General features: G+C 37.3%; 1 protein-coding gene across 1 annotated transcript in view; it reads left to right on the top strand.

The window, feature by feature from the left end:
* The first annotated feature begins 3104 nt into the window (after positions 1–3104).
* Positions 3105–24293, top strand: part of LOC140145947 (pikachurin-like) — a 249429-nt gene continuing 228240 nt past the window's right edge. Inside the window, 1 exon segment of the mRNA XM_072167684.1 lies at positions 3105–3734. Within this exon segment, the coding sequence (XP_072023785.1) occupies positions 3617–3734 (118 nt within the window). The 5' untranslated portion in view covers positions 3105–3616.

Genomic DNA, 24293 nt, shown 5'->3' with positions numbered 1-24293 from the left:
AATCCAACATGTTCATCCTTCGGGTGTGACAGACCCTTTAACGTTTTTGCCTCGTAACATATTAACTCTAGATCTCATATAGTAAAACCTTTTTCTCACTGCCTGAAGCTAGGGAAATACATTGGTACAAGTTTCATGAAAATCGGAGCAACTTTAATTTTTGACCCCTGTACAAATTGACAATTTATCTTCGACCCTTTTTGGCACACAAGTCCGCAACCACAGGTCGTACATCGACAAAATTTATGTTTATGTCATGTTTGTGATCCTTACAACCAGACGGATAATTTGATATGCTAATGGGTGAAATCGGAGCATGTTTAATTTTCGACCCCTATATAATCCTATGGGGTCATTTCTGGGGTCATTTTGAGTGTCGTAGACTCAAAATAACGCTTGCTCGCCGCTTTTTTGTTTTTGTTTTGTGGATTCAGCACGTCCAAATTAGTAAAAATACCTAACTTTTACTCACAAATGCTTCAACAATTTTATACAAGCACATAATTTGAGATTTTCCTCTAGACTCTGCCGCATTCTCTCCAGCACTAGCGCTCTACTTAGCACGGTACATGACACTTGAAAACGCGTTCATACTGTACCAAAACTGCCGTATCTTTCTTAAAACGTGTCACTATTTACTGCTGATCATGCATGTGACAGCACTGAGTTTTCTATAGGCTATATGACACATGTGATATCTACTCTTGTAGCTGATAACACTGTGTTTTCTATCACTGACTTATCTGTGTTATCTACTGCAGCTGATAGCACTTCGTTTTCTTAAAAGCCCATTCCGTGATCCCCGCGCAAGTGTAAAAAAAAAATACATTATTTATAAATTGCTTAAAAGTGAAGGATTAGTCATTCAAATTGTCATTTGGTATTTTTGAAATGAAAAATGTGGCAAAAAACGAAGAAAACAGCAGTATTGACGAAGTTGAAGCCCCATTCAAATACATTTATATACTGTCAGTATATAAATTACAGATTCATGTAAACAATGTCTTTATCATTGCCTTAAAGCAATATTATAACATTATCATACAAAATAGATTAGCAATTCTTTGACATAAAATGTTAGTTTTACTGTCAGATATATCCCTTTTATTTTTGAGCCGAACAACTACGGCAAAGCAAAGAAAATTGGAATTTACTACCAGCGCGTATGTCGCCAATACGTACCACTCCTTCGGTCATGTTATGGTACGACCCTTTGTTGTGTAGATCACCGTCCCATGCGCCGTGTACGTACTGTGTGTTATGAACATCGTGTATGCGTTCGACTAATAATTCCATCGTAATAATAAGACGCCGGTTCCGGCGCTTTATTCAAAATCTCGGATTTTGACAAAACTACAGCACCTAGAGTCTTGATTTTTGCAGGGTATATTGGTTTAATAAAGTACAATATAATCGTGTAAAAAATGAATTTTAAAAATCAGTGAGGGCGTCCTCAACAGCAAATGTTATAATATGGCTTTAAATGCACAGCTTTCGGTTGAACCAATAGTAGGCTATGTTTAGCACATCTACGAGAATGACAAAGATACCAAAATCTGAATTTTAATGATTTTTACTATCATCCGGATGAGCAAATCACTAAATGGGCCTTTAAGTTGACATTTTTTATGTGCTATTTACTTCTGATAGCACTGCAGTTTCTATTATTGACATTATTTCATGTGCCATCTACTGCTGATAGAACTGTGTTTTCATCGCTGACATATTTTATGTGTTATATACTGCTGAAAGCACTTCGTTTTCTATCGCTAACAAATGTTATGTGCTGAGTATTCTATCAGTATCACTGACACATTTTATGTGTTATCTACTGCTCACCTGATAGCACTGCGTTTTGATATTTCATGTGCTATCTACTGCTGATAGCACTGCCATCGCTGACATATCTTACGTGCTATATACTGCTAATAGCATGCGTTTTTATCACTGACTTAATTATTCCATGTACTATCTACTGCTGATAGCACTGCCGTCGCTGACATATCTTACGTGCTATATAGGCCTACTGCTGATAGCATGCGTTTTTATCGCTGATATATTTCATGTGCTATCTACTGCTGATAGCACCGTCATCGTTGGCATATTATGTGATATCCACTGCTGAGAGCATGCGTTTTCTATCACTGGCATATTTTATGTGCTACTGCTGATATCACTGCGTTTTCTATAACATTTTATGTCATATCTACTGCTGATAACACTGTGCTTTCTATTGTTGACATATTTCATGTGCTATTTATACAGCTGATAACACTGTGTTTCTATCACTGACTTATTTTATGTTAGGCCTACTTACTGCTGATGTACTATATCTTCTATTGTTGACATCTTTTATGTGTTATCTACTGCTGATAGCACTGCGTTTTCTATCACTGGCATATCTTATGTGATTATTTACTGCTGATAGCATTTTAACAATTTAAAAATTGTTGATTTAATGCAAGTGCTATAATACTGCGGATAGCATATGTTTTTTCTATTGTTGACATAATTGATATCGATGTCATCTGCTCAATTAGATTGTGCAGCGCAAGTTTACCGATATTGCTGGAAACATTGTTTATATTCCATCTTTGCATTAAATGTTATATGTCTACTGCTGATAACATCAATTACATGGTATGTTTTCTATTTGTTGATTACTAACATCGTATACTACTCGGATAGCAACGTATTATGTTGCAAAGATTTATGTGAGCCATCTACTGCTGATAGCACATTGGCTTTCTATTATTGACATATACCGGGGGAATTTAGGATAAAACGCTCCCGAACTACCTAAAATAAGTAAGGCAGTTTGCTAGAATACTTTGTTTGGAGTGAAAGCCTGTGAAATAAAAGTTAAACAACGCCACCACTCTCGCTCTTGATCAAAAAAAATCCATGAAAAAATTAATTAAAAACGCCACCACTCTCAAAAGTGATAACTTTAACATAATCCTCGTGTGGCGGTGTGCTCTGAAACGCTCAGATGCTCTGCTCAGATGGTGTCTTGATGGTGCGCTCGACTCACTGCTCCTGTCTCACCTGGACTCACTCTGCAATTGAAATACCGCCACCACATCATCACGAGTTACCAAGAGAGCAGTCGACGGAGCCAAAGCCAGTGACAAAAGTTGTTTACATACCAGTTGAACAGTTTACTTCAGTTTGAGAACTCAATCTAAATCGCTTTTGTTCTGTTCAGTTAGAGTCATAACACCATCAATTAGAAATTAGTTAGCCGATTGGAAAATATGGATCTATGACTTATTGTCGTGTCTGACACCACTGAGCTGTGACGCAAACATTGAATTGAATCGTTATTTTGCTGTGGACAAGTGCCGGATTTGGTGTGCGAGTAGCTGTGCAGAAAATCACGGGTGATTATTGTTTCGCAGTACGGCTCCAAAGTCGGCGAGTTCACAGGTGTATTTATCATTGCCAAGGAATTACCCAGGATTTTGTCTTTGATCACATTTGGGCTGATTTTGCAACATTCTACCACTGATCATTGCAGGGAATCTTTGAGCATTGCATTGAACATTGGAGCTTTGACTCTAAACTGACCAAGTTGGAATATCCGTCATCTGACTCGTTTTTGGAGGATTTTTATATGAATTTTGGAAACGTAACCATGGGAAATTTTAAGGAATTACTGTTTCAGTGGTTTGCACTGGGATGTTTTGTGTCCATGACAACGGCGAATTTTAACCATGAAGTCATATTTAAGGGTGAGTATTGCCTATCACTAAATGAAATATTCAAAACAATGTGTGCAAGGAGGATAAGCTATATCAAATTTGTATATTAAAAACATGACAGATTTGCCTATTTTGTGCTTATTCTAGACACTCTCTAATGTAAAAGAGTGAATTCTAACTCTATCAATACAGCAGTGGTGTAGATTTCTGTTTGACATTGGGGGAGGATGGGGTTGGAAAAAATTCTTGAAATACATGGATAGTGAATCCGGTACATTTTGGCCAAGTAAGTTTATTGTACAAATGGGCGCTTTTCACGAAAAAAATTGCAATTTTGAAGCTAGACTGATGAAATATTGTGCAAAAGTGGAATAAATTTGCGCTATTTGGGCTTTGGGGGCTAAAATGGCCAAATATGAGGTTAATTTGGTCAGAAACCCACATACAGGTGTCAATATTGGGAGGGATGATTGTATGGACCATCCCCCTGGCAAATTATCTCCCCCGGGATATACGCCTATGGTATACACTAGACTACTTTTTTCAATCCTTATAGTGAAATTTGTGGACCACTCAAAATGGGGTTGTCCTCCATTTCACTCTTTCACTCTGTTTTTCCACTCGGTGTACATTCACAGAGAGCACCCAATGCCTGTCCTGCTTGCAAGACAACAGTCTTTCATAAACAGTACTCTCTTAATGTAGGCCTAAAAGAGTGAAAACCCCACTCCCTAAAAGAGTGATTCACCATGTTTTTAGAGTTTAACTCCTTCAAAGAGTTAAAATTCACTCTTTTTTTAGAGAGGTTTCACTCTTAGAGTGGTCTAATTTATAAGTGAATCACTCTTTTGGGGAGTGAGTTTTTCACTCTTTTACATTTAGAGAGATAAACATTATGACATACAGTATCCAAATTCCAATAACATCCTTATGATAAATGAAGATACTGAGTTACAGTTACTGGAACTACCTCCCCCCCAGGCCTACTGGGAACTATATTCTTTTCATTTCAGGGGTTCTGAACAGGCCCGTGCACGCAGGAATTGGGGGCGATTTTGGGAAAAGTGGACTTTTCCCTCCAAATTTGGACCTTTTTTGACCAAAAAACCATTAAAAACCTTATTTTTTTGCTCGCTACGCTCACAAATTCTTAAATTTTGGGACTTTTTGTATACTTTTACAAATTTGGGGAGGTGCGGTCGCACCTCCAAGCACTTCCCACACACCCCACCCCTGCGTACAGGCCTGGTTCTGAAAGTCCATGCATTGATCTGAGGTGTGAAATGCTGAGGGGGAGCGGTGCGCAGAAACTTTTTAAATGCATCATTGCCCTTCAATCATGAATTAGACCTTAAAATGGTGAATTTTAACTTTAATCGCAATTTTAAATCAATTGATTTAATCATGCCAACCCTGGCCCGACATGTTCCAGGTTTCGTGGGAATTGTCGACCTACGTACCCTATATTATCAAATTTTACAGATTCCATTTCAAAAGTTTTACCACACTACCAAATGATGGAACACTTATCAAACTTCACAAGACCCAAAGTGGCTTAAAAACATTCGGTTTTTCACTTAAACTATATTATTTCATTGAATTTCATAGAATGGGGATTTAATGATCTCAGTTGACTAGAGGGTACCAGTTGGTCACACATGATGTCCCAATGGTAGATTATTATGCTGTACCATGGTGCATTGGTGAAAATGCGCTAACAGTATCACATGGAACCACATAACGGTCTACACCCAAGAGCAGATCCAGAGGGCCTGATGGGGGGGATACCAGCCCCCTCTTTTGGCAGCTAAACAGGGTTCGAATTTGGCTGTATCGCATAGCAGTTTGCTCCACATTTTGAAGTAACTGCTACCCAATTTTGCATTTGTATAGCACTTTTTATCTATAGTGCTTTAGTATAATGGAAGTATGCTGATTATGATGAATTAGCTAAAACTGCTACGCAAATTTTTTTAACGAATTCGAATCCTGCAGCTAAATCATGCAAATTCAGCCTGTTTGGGGATTATATTAGCCTTGGGGCACTGAAAGTGACTTCTGCCTACTGGAGTACGACACTAGGGTGACAATTTTTGTCAAAAAAAGGGGGTTAATCAGTAGCGGCTCCAAGAAAATGGGGGCCATTATGTGTGGATACGCTTAGAATTTGGTGTCATTGAGCTTGAAAAATAACTTTCTGGGCAAAAATATGCAAAAATATGCACAAATTTGCCATTTTTAAGCAAAAATTGCTACATAAATTGTAGAATTTGCGCACAAAGATGTAATGGAAAATTTACAAACTGAATTTTAATTTTGATTGACATCAGACTCATAGCTTGATTGCATCACAATCATTCAGATGTTATTTAACACAGAGAAAATGTCAAATAAAAATATAGGCCCTAATAATTTAAAATGTGTTGCAATTCTCAATTTTGGGGGCGGGAGGGAAACAGTGAACTCAATTTCGATAAGCTTTGCATTGCATTTATGCCCATGATTTAAGCCAAGGAGATTGGAGTAATGCATTGTGGGTAGGCAAAAGTCTGTGCCGCAATTTTACCCCAAGGTCTTTTAGAAACTTTTACTTTCAATTCAGTAAAATGTTCAACTCTGCCCATTTGCCAACAGCTTTGCAGCTTTTCAACTTTTCATAAAGAGTGTGAGGTTCCTAAATCGTAGTGTAAATAACATGAAAAAGTATGCAGAATGTAATTTGATGAAAAACCTTGGAGAATTTGGTGGAATTTTAATGGAAAGTTATTGTGTAGAGCATCTGAGTATGGGAATTCTATTCCTGTGACATAGCATGTTGTTTGTAAACCAGCATCCAGTATGAACTGGAAGAAAATAGCTGAAAATGTGCTACATTTTTTTACGGTACACTATTTGACAGCCTTCTAGATTCTAATTTTGTGTGAGAGTAGTCTTTGCCACAGATGGTGGGGGGGGGGGGGGGTGGGGGGGTACTCAACTTAAACTTGTGCACTGTGCAGCACAGAGCACAGAACTTTGGGGACTATTAATTAAGAACCCGGTGGGTTCAGTCTTCACTGACAATGTGTACGCATGATGGTTCCAATTAGGGGTACTTTTCAAGAAATGTCCGCGGAATTTTCGAGGACAAAATTGTTCGCGATTGTCCAAATTAGGGGTGTTTTAGAGCAAAATTGTCCTTGAACAGTTCTGTACAATGATTTTATAAAGTCGATAATATATTATCGACTTACATCACATGGGCGTGCTGCAGCCATTTGCAGTTGGCGCCAGATTGTCTAGCATGTGCCTTGAAGCTCTGCGGGTGGTCTTTCGGTAATTTTCAATGGCAAGATAGGAACTGTGGCCATTTTTCTGCTTAGAAAATTGTATTTTGTGCTAATTTAAAACAATATTACAGAAAATTCTCTTGATAACTTTTTAAATCTCTCGACAAATATTTTACAAATATTGTTTTGTACATTGTATGTGAAATTTAGAATCACCCAGTGCTCAGATTTTTTGCCGTAAGCGGTTTATCAAAAAGTCATGATTCATTTTCAAAATTCTCCTATTCGTTTGTGTGTGCAGCTGAAAATCATCCAGCCATCTGACAATGGGTGGTCTGCTAATGGCTGCCTCCATGAGTTCTACTCGATAATATATTATCGACTATATAAAATCATTGTACAGGACTGTTGAAATGAAAAATAGGGTATATTTCTAGGACTTTTGTCCGTGTTTTACCGCTACAGTTTTCGTTATTGTCCTTATTTCCCCGTGAAATAGGGGTAAAAATTCAAAAGCGTCCTTAAATGGTAAAAATAGGGGTATTTATTTCGAAAAAATGTCCTCGATTCCTCGTGATAAGGGGTGAAATGAAAATCGTCCTCAAAATGATAAAAATAGGGAGGTATTTGGGGCAAATTTTCACATAAAATAGGGGGTAAATTGCTGCAAATGTCCTCGATTCCCCGTGAAATAGGGGTCATTTTCAAATCCTGAAACGGTCATACGTCCTACCTTTAAATACAAACTGAACCCACCGGGATTAAGAACTGATTTTCGGGCAAAATTGAGGCTTGATGAACTGGAACTGATAACTGATTTTCAGGTGAAATAGGGGCTTGATGGACTGGAATTTCAACATGGGGGGGGGGTATATAGTGAACTAAAATTGGGCCAAATTATACTAGGCTATGGTGCTAAAACATCCAAATGTGAGCTAAAGAGTTTGAAGCTCAAAGAACTGGAGCATGATCCAATAAAAATGGGACTAAAGCAACTGTGGAGAGCCTGAAAAAGAATAGAATTGTGGATTAAACTTCCATAAAAATCCCAGCTTGTGAAAAACAAGCCTCATTCCTGTTTGTGTGTAGGATTACTACTGTGGCACCATAATGATCAGGTAACTTTGAACTTGCCCAAATTCAATGTTCAAATTAATACCAGCATTGACCCACTGTCTCCAAATTCATTCAGCAAAAGGACTATGATACATATTGATAAGCCACTTGTCAGAAATGATCTCATTATTCTGAAATGTGGTATATAGATAATCCAAGGTTTAAAGTCAATCCGCAGAAGTAATGATTGCAACTGGTGATCAAATTTATGATCGTTTTCACAGATCACTTTGTAATGAATGTAGAAGTGTAGACCTGTACATGTAGAAGACAGAGGGCCACTCACATTAAGCATCCCTGTGAAAGAAAAAACAAATTTGAAAAGCAAAACACGGATCTGCACAGCCGCGATTAAGGTTCAAACCACTCATTTTACTAGAAGAAAGGTTTTTTTTTTTAAGGACAATCAATCCTAGCTTGGGATAGTTTTTTAATTACCCAATTTATGGCCATTAGTGTTAATTTAGTGGTGACATATTTATCAAATTATTCAGCAAAAATAGTGGTTACTAAGCAATTTTACAAACCAGATCACATAAAATATAAATTTCACTGTGCAATGTCTTTCCTTGTTTAGAGGCAAATTTCAAACCAATTCTGCACATAGGGTCTTTTTATTTGAGTAAAATCCTTGTTTAGAGTTAGTTAGTTTGACAAATTTTTGACACCTAAGGGTCATATTTGAAAGTCAGTTCACATGGATGCTTACAACTTCAAGATCCGCGATTGCAGTGGGGGGGGAATTGGGAATTTCCCCATGTCCCCCTGGTGCTGCCGGTGCCACTGCGCTATAGCTGGCACAAACAGGTAGAGCTGTTGGTGTGTGTGGGACCTGGGTGGGTGGGGAAGGGCAATTTTTTACTAGATAGAGGCCAGGGATAGAGGCCCCCGCCCACCACACACAAAACTAAATCTCTACGGAAATCAAATTGATCAATCTCAGTTAAATTATATTAATATTCTTTTCAGGAATTTGTTCGTCATGAATGCTACATGTGCTCATACTGATTCTTTCCAAATATATTCCATTTTAAAAGAAAACCTTGCATAAATTTCTCAGTTCTATACATAATATGACTCAATGCATGTAAGCCATATTATATTAATATTACATGGAAAAATAACTTCATCCATTAGAGTTGTGTGTATACAGTATTGAGTTAATTAAATCTTTATTAAGAGCTTGCTAATCAGATTAATGATTGACAAAACCTTATTAAAAGTAATTTATAATAATGGCAAATCATTACCATAAATGGCAAGGGCTTGGATACTGTGCATTAGATTTATGAATTTAAAAGAATATCAAAAATATAAATTTTTAATAATTTACCATAAAATTTGAATTCATGTTATGAATTTCAAAAAATCAAAAATATTTGATATCAGAAGGATATTGCGTATTCAGAATGCAATTTGGTGTGTCTGATGCTCTCTCAGTTGCTATCTGATTCTTTAAAATGTAAGTTTGACCCATGTAATCATGGCTTCACTGTTAGCTTTTCCATCTTAAACCCACACACCCCTTGTGGAACAGTTTTTATTCCAAATCAAACAATTTTCATTTATAATAACAGTGAATCTGTACAATATACCGTATTGTTTGTTATAAACGCCCCGGGGGCGTTGCATTTTTCCAAAAGGGGGGCATTTATTGGAAGTGAATTGTCAGTGAAAAAAGCTTAAAAATCGGGTCCAATTTCCCGATGGTGCTCCTGTTAAAAGGAGGGATTTACGACCATACAAGATGGCGGCGCCCACTGAAAATTACAATTTTGTGGGAAATACAACAAAATTACACCTGTAAGGCTGTAAAGTGCATGGAATTAGTGAAATTTTACCATAATTAGGCAATGAAATGGATGGGAGTTGAGTCAAAAGGTTTTTTCCATGCAATTTAGCGATCATGACTGACATGACTGATGCAAGTTTTAAGCTTACCTACACGATATGGCATGGAAATGTTTGCATTTTTGTCAATTTTTCACAGAAAAATTGGAGGGGGGCATTTATTAGAGGGGGGCGTTTATTACAAACAATACGGTATGTGACACGATCTGGTCCATGGGGGGCCAAAGGAGGCATTTTTTGAAAAATGAGTTACTGTAATTATTACATTATACATACAATAGGCTATCATTTACTGAAAACACCAAAGGTCCAGTATACTTGGTTCTAAAGTTATGAAGTTTTTTGATGTCTATTTTCTTATGTATTTTATTGTTTTTTTACTCCATATTTTAACCTTTATCTCAGTTTCAAATTTGCCGCCTTTGGCCCCCATGGACCAGATCGTGTCACATATGGATGTGATCATGTATGTGATGCTACACATCAACGACTCACTGCTTAAAATTGACTTCACTTGCAAAGTCCCCCAGTGGCGTAGCCAGGATTTTTTGAACCGAGGGGGCACAACTTTTAAATGTACCGACGAAAATATTTTTTGCCGACGGAAGTTGTGATTTGTTGATCCAAATTTTTTTTGCATGGTTTGAAAAACTGAAGAGGAAAAAAGAAAAAAAAAAAAAAAAAAAAAGGATAATAGGCGATACCAACATAAAATTCATTCACAATTTTTCATCATTTTTCTGATAAATTCTCCCCTTTTTTCTGTCACCCTAGGTGAATAATAGCCTATTGTTAACCCAATTTTTTTTCACCAACACCTTCCGTCTACCGACGGCCTTACATGAACCGACGGCCAAGTCAAGGGGGGGGGGGGGCACCGGCCCCCTGGCCCCCCCACTGGCTACGCCACTGAATGCCCCTGCATAATATGTGAAGTTATTTGTCACAACATGAGCCTATTGGCAGACTTACAATGTGGTCTTTCACAACATTAGTAATAAAGTTGCGCTTGTCTACGACAACGATGGTGTTCATTTTAACAAATACAAAACAGCCTTACATGGCTCAGTAATAATGCAATTGAGCGTATTGTATTCGGAAGTACAGTACAACAAGTACATTGTGTACAGGCTTGGTTGCTTCATTGTGGATTCGTTAGAGCGAGTTTATTAAATTACGCGGTCTGAATGGGACGATGCCAAAAAAATCAATGTTAATTCTGTCATTGGCTGCAATTATCAGACTGATTGGGGAGTTAGCAACGTAATCAGACTAGCCATGCAATGGGCTATTCTAGTTGAAATCCATGCACCCCTTGTGGACGTGGAAGACAAGACCTTAATCTCACATACCGGGGGTGTAGATTTCAAATGGAATCACCCACTCAGGTAACCCCATTTGAAATTCACACTCCCTGTGTAGAAGATTATAGTCAAGTCTAGGGCAGACATGTTTCCAAACATACTGCAGTTACTGTCCGTTTTCCTATACACAATACACAGTGCTCTCACCATTGAGCTGTGCCCTCTACAAATCGTGCCACGTTAAAAGGATAGGCATTTGCCTAGTTAACGTCAATGTGTGAAAAATAACCGCCAATATTAAAAGTACTCTCAAAAACTTCTAGCAAATATATTTCTCTAACATGACCTAAAATTACAGCTAGGTTAGATGTTCAGAAATATTCGTACTTTGGTAAAACAGTGAGTGAGGGCAAGGCATAGCTAGCCAAATCCCGTGTTAATTGAATGGAGATTTGACCGAAAATTTTGGTAAACGGACCGCTCACTTCTGAAGAATGCCACACGAAAACGGTACAAGCTACATTTAAAGTACTCTCTGTTCGATCATCATGATGAGTTTTTTCAATAGTATTCCGAAATTTGGTATTGTAGGTAATTGACAAAGGGTCGTACTTAGCTGATGAGTAAGTGACAGTGAACATGAAAATCAGGGCCCATAACCCAAGTTAGTAGCTAGTTAGTGGAGGCCGTCACGGGACTGATTATTGATTATTGAAGTGCCTTATTAATAAATACGCACGATTTAGGGCAAGAAAACAAAACGGGACACTTCTGTAGACATCATCATCATCATCATCATCATCATCATCATCATCATCATCATCATCATCATCATCATCATCATCATCATCGACATCATCATCATCATCATCACTTTCTACATTTTTCTAAACAACATAGGGCCTACCGTTTTAATAAGATTTTTTCTTGAAATGCATGTAACTATAATTATTGTTTAGAGCGTGATGAAATAAAACATCACGATTTTCATCACAAAACAAATATAATGCATAAGAAATCGTTTGTTTTAGAGCGTGATGATGAAATAAAACATCACGGTTTTCATCACGAAACAATAATGGTTATTCCTTCATGTAATTTTACACGAAATTAGGGTTAGGGTTAGGGTTAGTTTAGGGTTAGGATTAGGGTTAGGATTAGGGTTAGGGTTAGGATTAGGGTTATGATTAGGATTAGGGTTAGGGTTAGGATTAGGGTTAGAGTTAGGATTAGATTACACGAAATAATTACATGAAGGATCGGCCAAAGTAATACATAAGAAATCGTTTGTTTTAAAGCGTGATGAAATAAAACATCACGATTTTCATCACGGAACAAAGTAATACATAAGACATCGTTTGTTTGATTGCAATCAACCGCGACAGTTCGTCTCACACACATAACAATGCACTGCGATCAAATAGGTTGATGACAACATTTGATTGAATGGACTGCACTGCGCCATGATTACGTGCACCGGTTCAAATCCTTTGTTTGGAGCCAATCAATAATTTCACGTACAGCCTCTATGCAAATTAGAGTTTACACACGCTGCAGCTGGGGTAATCGACCGAAGCTGGTTGCCGTTAGTGATCGAATGCATGAGCTTATTTGCTTTATTGAATCGATTTACTGGATTAATTTCCTGTTAACTGGGTTTAATGCCACAAAGGTCGAATCGGGCTTGCCATGGACCATAAGTGCATCATGACAAGTCTTTTTGTCATTGGTTATCTGGGCAATTTAGTGTTAACTTAAAAACCCAAAAACTATGCATTCCAGAAAGTGGATCTGAGTCATATTCATTGTAAATGAAGCAAATCCACATTAATTAAACTGGATCCAAAATTTGATGAGAATATATTTGCAAACTTCTTATTCACTTGTTGATATCTTTTAGGGATATTTTGATGAGCAGGTTTACCTTGATTAGTAGCCCAATTGGGTGACTTTTGAAGATCTCCTTACTGACTTACGATTATTATTTCCTGTCCCACACATGCAAATAACCAACGGCTAAGATATAAAATTGGGTGACTTTTTTGACATTGGCCATGCTGGTTGGGCTGACATCTCTACAGATGAATGGATGAGCAGCGTTGCCAAACCAGAGATTTTGTAGCCCGATTGGTGACTTTTTAAGCTTTTCATCATTCCTGAAATTCCTGTCTCATAGCCAAATGGACATTGGGTGACTTTGTGATATTTACCACAGTGATTTTGATTAGTAAATGTCCCATAGAAACCAATGGTTGGCAATGGTTTTAAAAGAAAACACATTGGGCGACTTTTTGGTGAGTTGATATACAATTTGGGCTAAAAATTTAGCAACCCTATTGATGGGAGATTGTGAGTGCTAAAGGCAGGACACGTTAACAGCAATCAAATGGAGATTACTCCATATGGGTTTTATGCCTCAAATTTTAATCAAGAATTTAATCATGAGCTTGCATGTTAGGCCCTATGTGTGTTGGCCGATGGTGTATTGATATGGCGAATTTGACTTGACTGTTACCTGCATGGTTACACTATGTACATGTATGTACATTGTATGATGTGTATCACACAATGTATGACACATATTTCATTTCTTTAATGATAATATCATTTTTAAAGATTTTTTTCAACCGTTCAAAAATATTTTTGTAATTATGTATAGAGAATTCCAATGGGGACTAGAATTTTTATATTTAGCTGAACAGGGGATCAAAAAATAGGGCTACATGACCTGTATTGATATTTTCTTTTTTCACTTCTGTAGAAGAGGAGTTTTTGTGAGGGTTTTATTTTGGTGATTTATGGGAATAAAGGTAATATTGTAAATTGTGAAAAGGGGAATGAGTTGGATGTCGCTAACATTGATTTTGAGATATTGGCAAAGAAAGTGTTAAAATTCTTTTGTTTTCTATTGTTTTAAGCGATTGATAAAATGATGTAACTTCATAAAGAAAAGTCGTATCAATTTAGGGTTTTCAGTTTCTGAAAGCTCTAAATGTCTTCTTTAGAAACATATGACCAGGGTCGACATGTGACTCATTCCCCTTGATCATGTCACAATTTAGTAAATACGCAAACTATGAAATTTTGTCATGATAACATTGGTTGGGGTGGGCACTCACATACAGGCATTACAGGTAGGCTCTGGGTAGGCCTATGTGCGGCGGTAGTTCCTTCAAGACCCACATTTGGATCTGCTTCAGTTCTTTAAGCCTAAAACTCTAACAATTGTAGCTCTTTAAGCTCAAATTTGGAAGCTCCACAGCCAGAGCGGCGCATAACCCTACCAAAATTTAAGTTGAGTGCCCCCCAGGCATTAGTTAGGTTTATATCTCATGAAAATAAAACCTGCATAAAGTAAAAGTCTGTGTTGGAAATTGCGAAAACATCTGTATGTGGAAATAACCACTAAATTAGCACTTTCACTTAAATGGAAAATATTATAAGCTACACATTAAACAGAAAAAAGAAGGAGAAATAGCAGTAGTGTGTCTGCAGGTTGTCAAAAGTGCCCCCCCCCCCGGCTTGGTTCCCCTGACTTTTGAAAATTGTTGGCTCCCTTTGTTCACCCCGTAATAGTTAAACTCCCAATTTGGTGCATTCCCCCCACTAAGTTACAAAAGTGGGGGCATGGCCAGCGTGCCACTGGAGAAATGTACATGTGTATGACTGATGAAGAGCACCATTTTGTGTGTTAGTATTTTGCATTTGAGAGCACCCAATAATCAGTCATTATCATCATCATCAGTCAGCTGCGGAGCAGGCGACTACAAGCTTTCTCCAACTATTGCGATCTTGTGCAAGCGAAATCTCCCAGGAGGTGCTGGACATACTGTAAGTACAGTGTGCGTGGCCATCCCAGTTTCCTTTTCCCATGTGGTGGAATATAAATGGCATATTCTTTCACAGGCTCGTCATCTTTAAGACCCAGTATGTGGCCAAGAAATTTGAGTTGATGAATCTTGACTCTGGCAACCAGTCAAATTGTTTCAAATAAGCGGTTTTGCAAAATAGTTAACCCTAATCCTCCAAAATAGTTAACCCTAATTTAACCAAATCCAACAGCATGAAGCCACTGTGCATGCGTACATCCCAGGTGAGTGGATGATGCAATCACTTCAAGTCATATAATAGGCATCTGTGGCTACTTGTCCACCGATCGAGTGGTTGGCACGCGAGGGTTCAGGGGCTCGAATCCCCAGGGGAGCAAACAAGTTCTTTGCTCACCTTCTCTCTTTATTCCTTCCTTCTGTCCTTTTTCCCATAGCCAAAAAGCATGATGGAAGTTGGCATGGTCTGTACAGAGAATCTGTATTGTAGGAGCAATATGGAATCCTCTTCATCATAAGACATCTTCAGGAGAAGATTAGCGTAATCTTGATCTGTAAATAATTCATGAAGAAATATCTATAGGTTTTATAACAATAGGATGGTTAAATGTAATCACCAAGTCATTAATTATTTTGCACAAGGCATCTCAAATGATAGGTACTTGATTCAGGAAATTAGAAATCTGAATACTTCTTGATTTTGGTTGGAGCCAAAATGATCTCATCTCCAGTGGCAAAGTTCAATTCAACAAGCATAATAATATCAAGGTTCAAAAGTTGAACTCATATTGTGGAGTATACTCATATTCCACAGCTTAAAGTAAACTTTGAGCCATCATGCTTTATAATCATGACTGTGATGGAATAGAAATCGAGGGGGTGGGGTGGGGGGGAGGGGTGTATGCATGAAGCGGCCAACAAGGAACTGGTACTACTATGATGGAATACATTCAGAGGTCATGAATATTTAGCATACAGTACTGTGGCATACAGATGAGAGTGTGTGTTTGCTAAATTATTTACAATAAATAGAAACACTCTTTCTTTGACTTGATTCCTCTTAAATTGCATAATTAGAAACCATCCAGGGGTTTTAGTTTTCTTTCTTTAATTATAAATGATACAACAATCATCATTAATTCCATTTATTTGTTTTAAAATGCTTGCATTAGCCTACCTGAAAGCCTTTTGTAGGTTTTAAGGGCACTTTCACAGATTTCATTTGGCTGGTTGACTGAATTTTTTAGAATGTCCTTATTTTGACTTCATTTTAATGTGATACAATCATAAGTTAGCTTGAAATACCAAATGAAAGTTGCAATAAAATGTTTATTTGAACAAAAAAAATACTTCCTGTATCATGTAAAATCAGCCATTTTGGGGCCAAAATTGATTGATTTTGACTGATCATTATTGAAAAAAATTCAGAACATTTTCAAAATATGTTTGCAAAAAATCATCAAAATTTTGCCAACTATTCAAGCTTTCAGTGATATTTTAGGGACATTTTTGCATAGAAAAAAAATCTTGACCGACCGACCCTACTTGAATAGTCCATCCACCTGTAAAACATGTTTTGTTTTTTTAGTCGCCTTAGAGTCAGCATAAAACAAATTTGTGGAAATAATTTAAACTTCAAAATATTATGTGAATGTCCCTTTAAGATGTAAGTGCAAGCTGGTATGGCTATTACCATTTTGTCATTAATTCTGTTGTTGTACACCTTTAATTGGATTTCAAATATTCATGATATCAACGTCTCTGGTTTACAGGTTGGGTCGGGATTTCATTTAAGTCTTAATTTATAATTAACAATTATTTATTCCTCTGCGTAATAATGAAATAATCATCTGGAAGGATTTTGTTTAATTAATGTAGAGGATGGTCTTTTTTGGCTTAAAGGGCATTTCCGGAGCCACAGTCTCATCCTCCCACTTTTCTCAAAAAAAGTTGAGATTTTTATATCACTGGACACCTCTGGCTACATAATGTTTATGTACAAAATATTTCTTGCAGAATAATTCGTTTAGCAAAAATATCGTTAAATTTGAATTACGTTCTCGTACACCAGAACGAAATTACAACCGTGGCCAATGGAGCAGTGTAAAACACATAATCATGCATAACTCGCAAACGCAAAATCAGGATTAACTAAAATTTTGGGAATAAGCTTTTTTCGTAGATATCTACTGAAAAATGTCAGAAAAAGAGGATGCTAGGATCACAAAATACTCCTTTAATTTTGAGGGAAATTTATAAATAACGATTATATGCTGCATAATAAAGATACATATGGTACAATGAAATAATCATCTGGAAGGATTTTGTTAAATGTAGAGGATGGTCTTTTTTGGCTTAATTTTGAGGGAAATCAAACAAATAATGTTTGTAATCATACCAAAAATGTTAAGCCATAATATACGATTCTGTCAAATTTTAAATGTGTTATTCTTTATCAATAAATGTGTTATTTTTTATCAATAAATGTGTTATTCAGTGTGTTATTCTTTATCAAAAATTATTAACTATGATTATTAACTATATAGGAGGAAAGGTTTCTGTCCATTTTAAGCCAAAATAATGAGGTAAATGGAAAGAAACCCCACAGGCTATTTTGGCCGATTATGGAGTTCTATGAGGGGGTGGTAATTAGTACATTGTTTATGTTGACAAACAAACACAACAAATTTGGCTGATTCCAATTAGGTGCAAGTTGGTGTAAGTTGAGGTTTAAAAAAAATGAACCAATTGCACATTATGAGATCATACATTATGGCTTTAAAAGGTGCAGAGATGATAAAAAGTGAAAATATTTGAAGTAAAAATTATGACTTTGATCATACCATGTATAGCAATGGTATGAAAATGCAAAGTTTAATATATTCATGGTTTTTATTGAAAAATTTTCTCTGCATACATCACATACAATATTCCCGTAAGCTTGTTGTATGAGTAAGAAAGAGCTAATAAAAATGTTCAAAGTGCACAAAATAATGAAAACACAGAGTATATATAAGAAAACATACATTGTGTAAAATTTGCTCTCCAAACAACAAAATATTGAATATTGGTGTTATTTCATATGCAATTTGGGTCTATCGGGGCTGAAATTAATTGAACTATATCGCCCAGAGAGAGCAAATCTGAAACCGTGATTTCATGGAGGTGGGTAAACACACGGTGGTGAAGTTGATCAAGTCTTATTTAACACATATTTATTCCATTTTATACCAAAAATCAATGCAAATTTACACAAGAAAAATTGATTATGCCATGAGGTATTTTGCAGTCTTTGACAGAGTCGCAGTGTTGCATATTCATTGAGAGAAATCGTGCTGAAAATTGCGCGTGTATGCACACAAGCGATAAGATCTAATTAGTAGACTCATATCCTGGTGAAGTTAACGACGTATTGGGGCAATTCATTAGCTGTTGTTGACTACTGTAATTAAAGTTTGATGCAAAATTTACTTGGTTTTGTTTTGTATTCGGTGGTGCACCGTAAGCGTTTACCCTCTTTGATAATTGGGTGTGCCTAGCCACCTTATGAAGCATTTTTTCCCAAATTGGCCCAATTTTGGCTCAAAAATTCCTCAAATTGACTAAATTGTAATACAGGATGGCTACTAAATAAACACTGCGCATCATTCTATAGTCTTTATAAAGCCTTCCACAAGACAGTAAAGTATAATTTAATTTTGTGCTTTACTTGAAAACTGCTATTTTTGAAGGAATCTGTTACGCTAGTTGGATTCCTTGCATCATTTCCTTTCTGAATATGTATACTTTTCTAAATCACTGCATGGAGGAAGATATAGATGATGTTCGTTGATGAGTGCCATGTGCAAAGGGGAAGGGGAGGGGTAAATGGCCCACGGTTGTTTGAATGGGTGTTGGTGATATTTTTGATATCACTATTTTCTATCCTATTTGCCTTATAGGTTGTTGCTATCAGTTGTGGGATCAAGGAAAAGATGAACCGTATTTCAGATTTGATTTTAGCGTTTAAGTACCAAGTGCCGCACTTGATCATTATAACTGAGGGGGGGGGCACTTACCACAAATGACCATATGGGTATGCCACCAGGATAGACTCCTATTATGATCCCCAGGATATAGACCCCAATTGTTGGATAGTACAGCTCCTAAAGACTCCCTGAATTTGAGCACTGAAAGACCCTTAATTTTGATAATATCAGTCCGGGACCCCTAAATTGCTCATTCCATACATTTCTGTTTTTTTTTTCCCCCAGGTGATTTTTAACCAGAAACCAAGAAAGACCCTTGATTTTGACCATTCAGTAGCTCGAAGGACCCCTTTTCGGGTGTGCTGTCAGCTCCCACAGACACATCACCTCCAGGGGAGAATACCCACCAAAAGCCTTATTTTGAGGATCAAAGTGGTTGTCACGCATAGGCGCATTAGGCGCCAGATTTGTGTGTTTTTTGGAAAATCGGGGTGGGTTTTTTTGCCTCCAAAATTGCATATTCTTAGCAGCCCTAAGTTAGGGTATCTATAAGCAAAGTATCATCCTTGAGTCAGATAATTTCAATATTTGTAGCCAGGCAGAGATAGGATAGGAAGTGACTTACTGGCACGGTGGTGTGATATCATTATTGATTGGGTTAGGTTCTTATTTTATGAATTTATTCATCCTGAGGTGTTTGTTTGCGATTTCACATTCTCATCGCAAGGATGATTACATTGACTCCCGGATACGATTTAATTAAAACGGGGTAACTTTATGCAGCTAGGCATATGATGCATATTTAAAGTAAAGTTTTCAGTGAATGTATTTGGCATAACTAGCTTCCTATGATGCAATCTAGATGAGTCTGATACCAACCATATTCAATTTTGACTTATTAACCCGTTGAATGCTACCTGCCGATTGGTTACAAGAAAACTATTATGATTTATTGTGCCAATCAGCAACATGGTAAGAATGGTGGTAGGGCTGAAGAGGCTTAACCCTATGAGTACTACCGGTACCTGCTGACCGGGCCTGCTGATTGGTTACAGGAAGACTATTATGATTTATTTGGCCAATCAGCAACATGGTAAGAATTGTGGTAGGGCTGAAGAGGATCAATAAATTTAACCTTAACACCCCAGTTTCTTTTTGGCATGGGGAAGAAAGAAGGAAGGAAGAAACAATGAAGAAGACTTTTTTTCTCAGGTGCGGTTTTGAACCAGGGACCCCTCGGTTTCCGGACACCCACACTGGCATACCTTGCCTGCAGGGGTCTACCTTAGCTGACCAAGCTTTCTGTGCCCATATAACTGTTTGCATGATGATGATGCAATCGCATCATGTGGGATACCTGCACATGCAGATCATGATGATTTATAAATTGAACTTTTTTAATGTTTGGTACACTTAGGGTTAAAACATCTAGAAGCTGTATTTTAATTGGTTAGGGAGACTGTGTACCACCTTATAGAAGTCCTGAAATCACAAGTTCCCACCAGATCTCTTTCCCAACATGTATATTCCATATTTCAGCACCAGCATCAAACATACACATCAGTCTGTACACAGTTCTTATAGGCTTCTACATGCATTAAATGACATATGAGTGTGTTGGGCTCAAAAATTCATCCTCCCTAACTGGAGGGCAACTGTTGAGCTATGCTTGGTGAATGGCAGTTATCGAACTTTGTCATGAGAGATGATATCATTTTGGTTCTAGGTGATTTCAATGTGTATTCCAGGTTCCAATGTTGTGCCTCAACTAAATCCTCTTAACATGAGCATGCCCTTTGCTATATAGTCTCGGTCCCAGCTGGTTTGTGTTCCTTCGGCACTAAACAAACCATGTAGCGACAAGCTCTTAGTACATCTTTTCTGATTGGCCAAAAGCAAACCCAAAATTTTTGTGGGCTCAGTCAATCAACTATACTGGGCTTGAATGATTGATTGACACCCATGCGGTGATATAAATCCACACAATGCACACGCCTATGTGCTGTGGTTTTTCTTTGGAATTCATTTAGGGATTCAATCATGTTTCACCGTTGTTCATCACCGTTTAATAACAATGTCGCCGTGTCGTCTGCTTGGTTTAATTCGCGAGCGAGGTAAACCACACAAACACGCCGGACACAAGTTGTTAAACGGTGATGAACAACGGTGAAACATGATTGAATCCCATTCAACAACAAAAAGAAGCTAAAGATCGTACATTTGTGATCTACAATTCACATGATTATTTCATGAGGAATGTCAGTTAATCATTTCCACTCCGCGTTACAAAAACTTCGATGATTTCTCTGTTGATATCAACAATAAAACTTGCAATGTTTAGCCGCTGCCTGAAAAATACTGAATTCAACTTATAAACAATTGCATGCATATGCACACAGGTTCTAGGCATGACAAATTTTACGTGCTCTCGTGTAGTGTCGCTCGCGTTCGCGTATACGTTACAGTAAAAGTGTGGATTCATCACAGATTAACAACGGTTGGCTCCTTAAAGGTATAGGAAGCGTTGTTGAAAAAAACAATCAGTGATCGTTATTTCAAGCTTGTCATCAGACAGTTTAGGTGATGTCGATGGAGCACAAATCGGCTGGGACAGAGACTAGCCCTTTGAGCTCCTTTGCATCCTGACAGTTATGTTGCTATAGTTTTGTTAGTGTTAAAGGTCTTGCTAGTGTGGTTTATATTTGGAGGGATTGATAGGAACCAGATGCTTCATGTCGGGCTTCATGTATGGGGAAATTATTTAAAGCATAGATTTCATTTTTACCTACACCTATGGCATTCATTGTACAATATTAAAGCCAGCCTTGCATATACCATGCATATACATCATCAGTGAACCAACCAGGCCCAGGATGCAGAGGTGTACTACTATAAACTACTAACCAGTGGACAGGAGTGGCAAATTGCTATTGAACCATGGCTTCATACATACTCGGGGGGAGGGGGGCACTCAACACAATTGACCATAGGGTCAACCATAGGTCCCAATTTCATTGAAAGATTCCCTATTTTGGGGTATCTCTTTTAAGACCCCTTTTTTTGTCTTCACACCCAATGACCTCATTTTTTGATGTCACATCTATCTAAAAAAACCTAGATTTGAACTGGTGTCCTCACATCGGATCCATGTCATTTCAAAAGTGGAATGCCCCGATATTAGACACTCTTTTGGAGTAAATTTCACTCTTACCTTTTAGAGGGTATGCCACCTTTAATATCAATTCACTCACTGCTGTCAAAGTTGAACTGCACTAATACTCTCAAAGTTGAATTACCATGTGATGCTAGCAATCATGCTTTCTAGATCTTCATCAGTGCATGGTTCAACTGTCTCCTATGGTTGCAAGACCCATTCATCAAATGGGATTAAAGCATAATAAGGAAATGTTACCTCCACTAAACTTAGCAATGAACATGACCCATGTATGATGATGATATGGATTAACCTATAATGCTAGCACACCACTAAAATAATAATCCAGCCATTGAAATACATACAAATGTGCCGCAGTGGCAGTTAAAGTCACTTTTAGTGATCCCATCGAAAGTGTAAAAAATTAAAATTGTTTATAATTTATAAACAATTTTAATTTTAAAAGTCATTCAAATTATCATTTAGTATTTTAGAAATGAAAAATTTGGCCTTAAACGAAGAAAACAGCAGTAGGCCTATTGATGAAGAAGTTGAAGCCATTGAAATACAAGGGGCTGTGCAATAATTAGGCCTATAATGTACCCTGGGGTGGTGAATTCTCAAAATGGTCTGCCAAAAATCGCTTTCCCCCCACCCCCCTTTGACCGTACCAAAATATCTTTGCCCCTGTCATGAAGTTGTATTATTAATGTGTGTATGTGAGATACTCCATAACAGCCCCCCCCCCCCCTTTGAATTGATATTTTGACATTTAACAGTCCTCGAAGTAAACTTTATAAATCTAATGATGTAGCTGCGAGGGAAATTATTTCAAAATTTTGACCAAATTAAATAGAGGTTATCCACTTTACTTATGTGCGACTTTTAAAAAAAGGCACTGGTTCCCATAGTATTTCTCATTCAAACCAATTCAATGCACGACCTCAGAGTTACCTGCATGACTTTGGCGGGCTATTTTGAAACAGTCATGGTTGCACATGCAGGTACTTATTTTGAAAATCCTAAACAAGGTATAGCAATCACTGATAGGATACGCTGCTTGTACATGTAGAACACGGATAACCTCTATTGAAGGTATACATTTAAAATTTAAAAAATTCCTCGTATTCAGAATGCAATTTGATGTGTCTGATGTGCTCTCAGGTCCCACAAAAAATACTGTGCAAACATCACTATCCGATCCCTTAAGAGTGAAAGTAATTTAGCAATGTCAGGATTAATTAGGCACTGGATGTGGAAAAATGATCAGACTAGGATTAGGCATCCAGATCCTAATCTTATTAGATGAGACCTAGAATAAGCTGCAATGATACAAATGAGCAAAACTTACTGTGACTTTGCATTATCATGTCACTGAACTTTTAAAAACTACTGTGGAATAAAAGCATAACAAACTGATTATAAGTTTGATTATAGCGAAATTTCATTATTATATAACCCCTCAACCATATAAGTGGCAGAAGCAGGCAGGGGGACATATTTCCATAACTAACTTGCTCAGCACCTACACTTACCAGTCCGGTCCGACTGCCTGATCAGGAAGTACTGCCGAATCAGGCAGCATGTTGCCGAGTTAAGCAACACAGGCTTTGGTAACCCTTCCGAATTTGACAGACTAAGGACTAAATTGTTCATGGTGATTTTATAAAAGATCGGTGGAAATTTTCCTTTGACACACATGAGCTACATGTAAGTTGACAATTTTTAAAAAAAAAAAAAAAAATTCCACCGGGAGAAAAATAATTTAAATAACAAAACAATTTCTAACGGTTTTTTAAAAATGTGATTTAAATATGCAAATTAACTTTATTTTAACTAAAATTGATGAAAAATTACTACTACGGTAATTGTACATTCATTGATAATTTTATATATTTTACCTACTTCTTTACTCTAAACCAAGAAATAACGGTATATTAAAAGATGCTCTATTTGAAATAGAGCATTGCATTGTGGGATACCATACTGCCTGACTCGGCAACATGCTGCCTGATTTGGCAGTACTTCCTGATCAGGCAGTCGGACCGGACTGCTTACTGATGTTGAATCCCAAGGTATCTTGAATACTTGTTTCCAAAG

The sequence above is a fragment of the Amphiura filiformis genome, chromosome 2, assembly GCF_039555335.1.
Source record: "Amphiura filiformis chromosome 2, Afil_fr2py, whole genome shotgun sequence".
Classification (NCBI taxonomy): domain Eukaryota; kingdom Metazoa; phylum Echinodermata; class Ophiuroidea; order Amphilepidida; family Amphiuridae; genus Amphiura; species Amphiura filiformis.
Note: the sequence above shows the minus strand (reverse complement) of the source record. Positions and strands in the feature narration are given on the sequence as shown.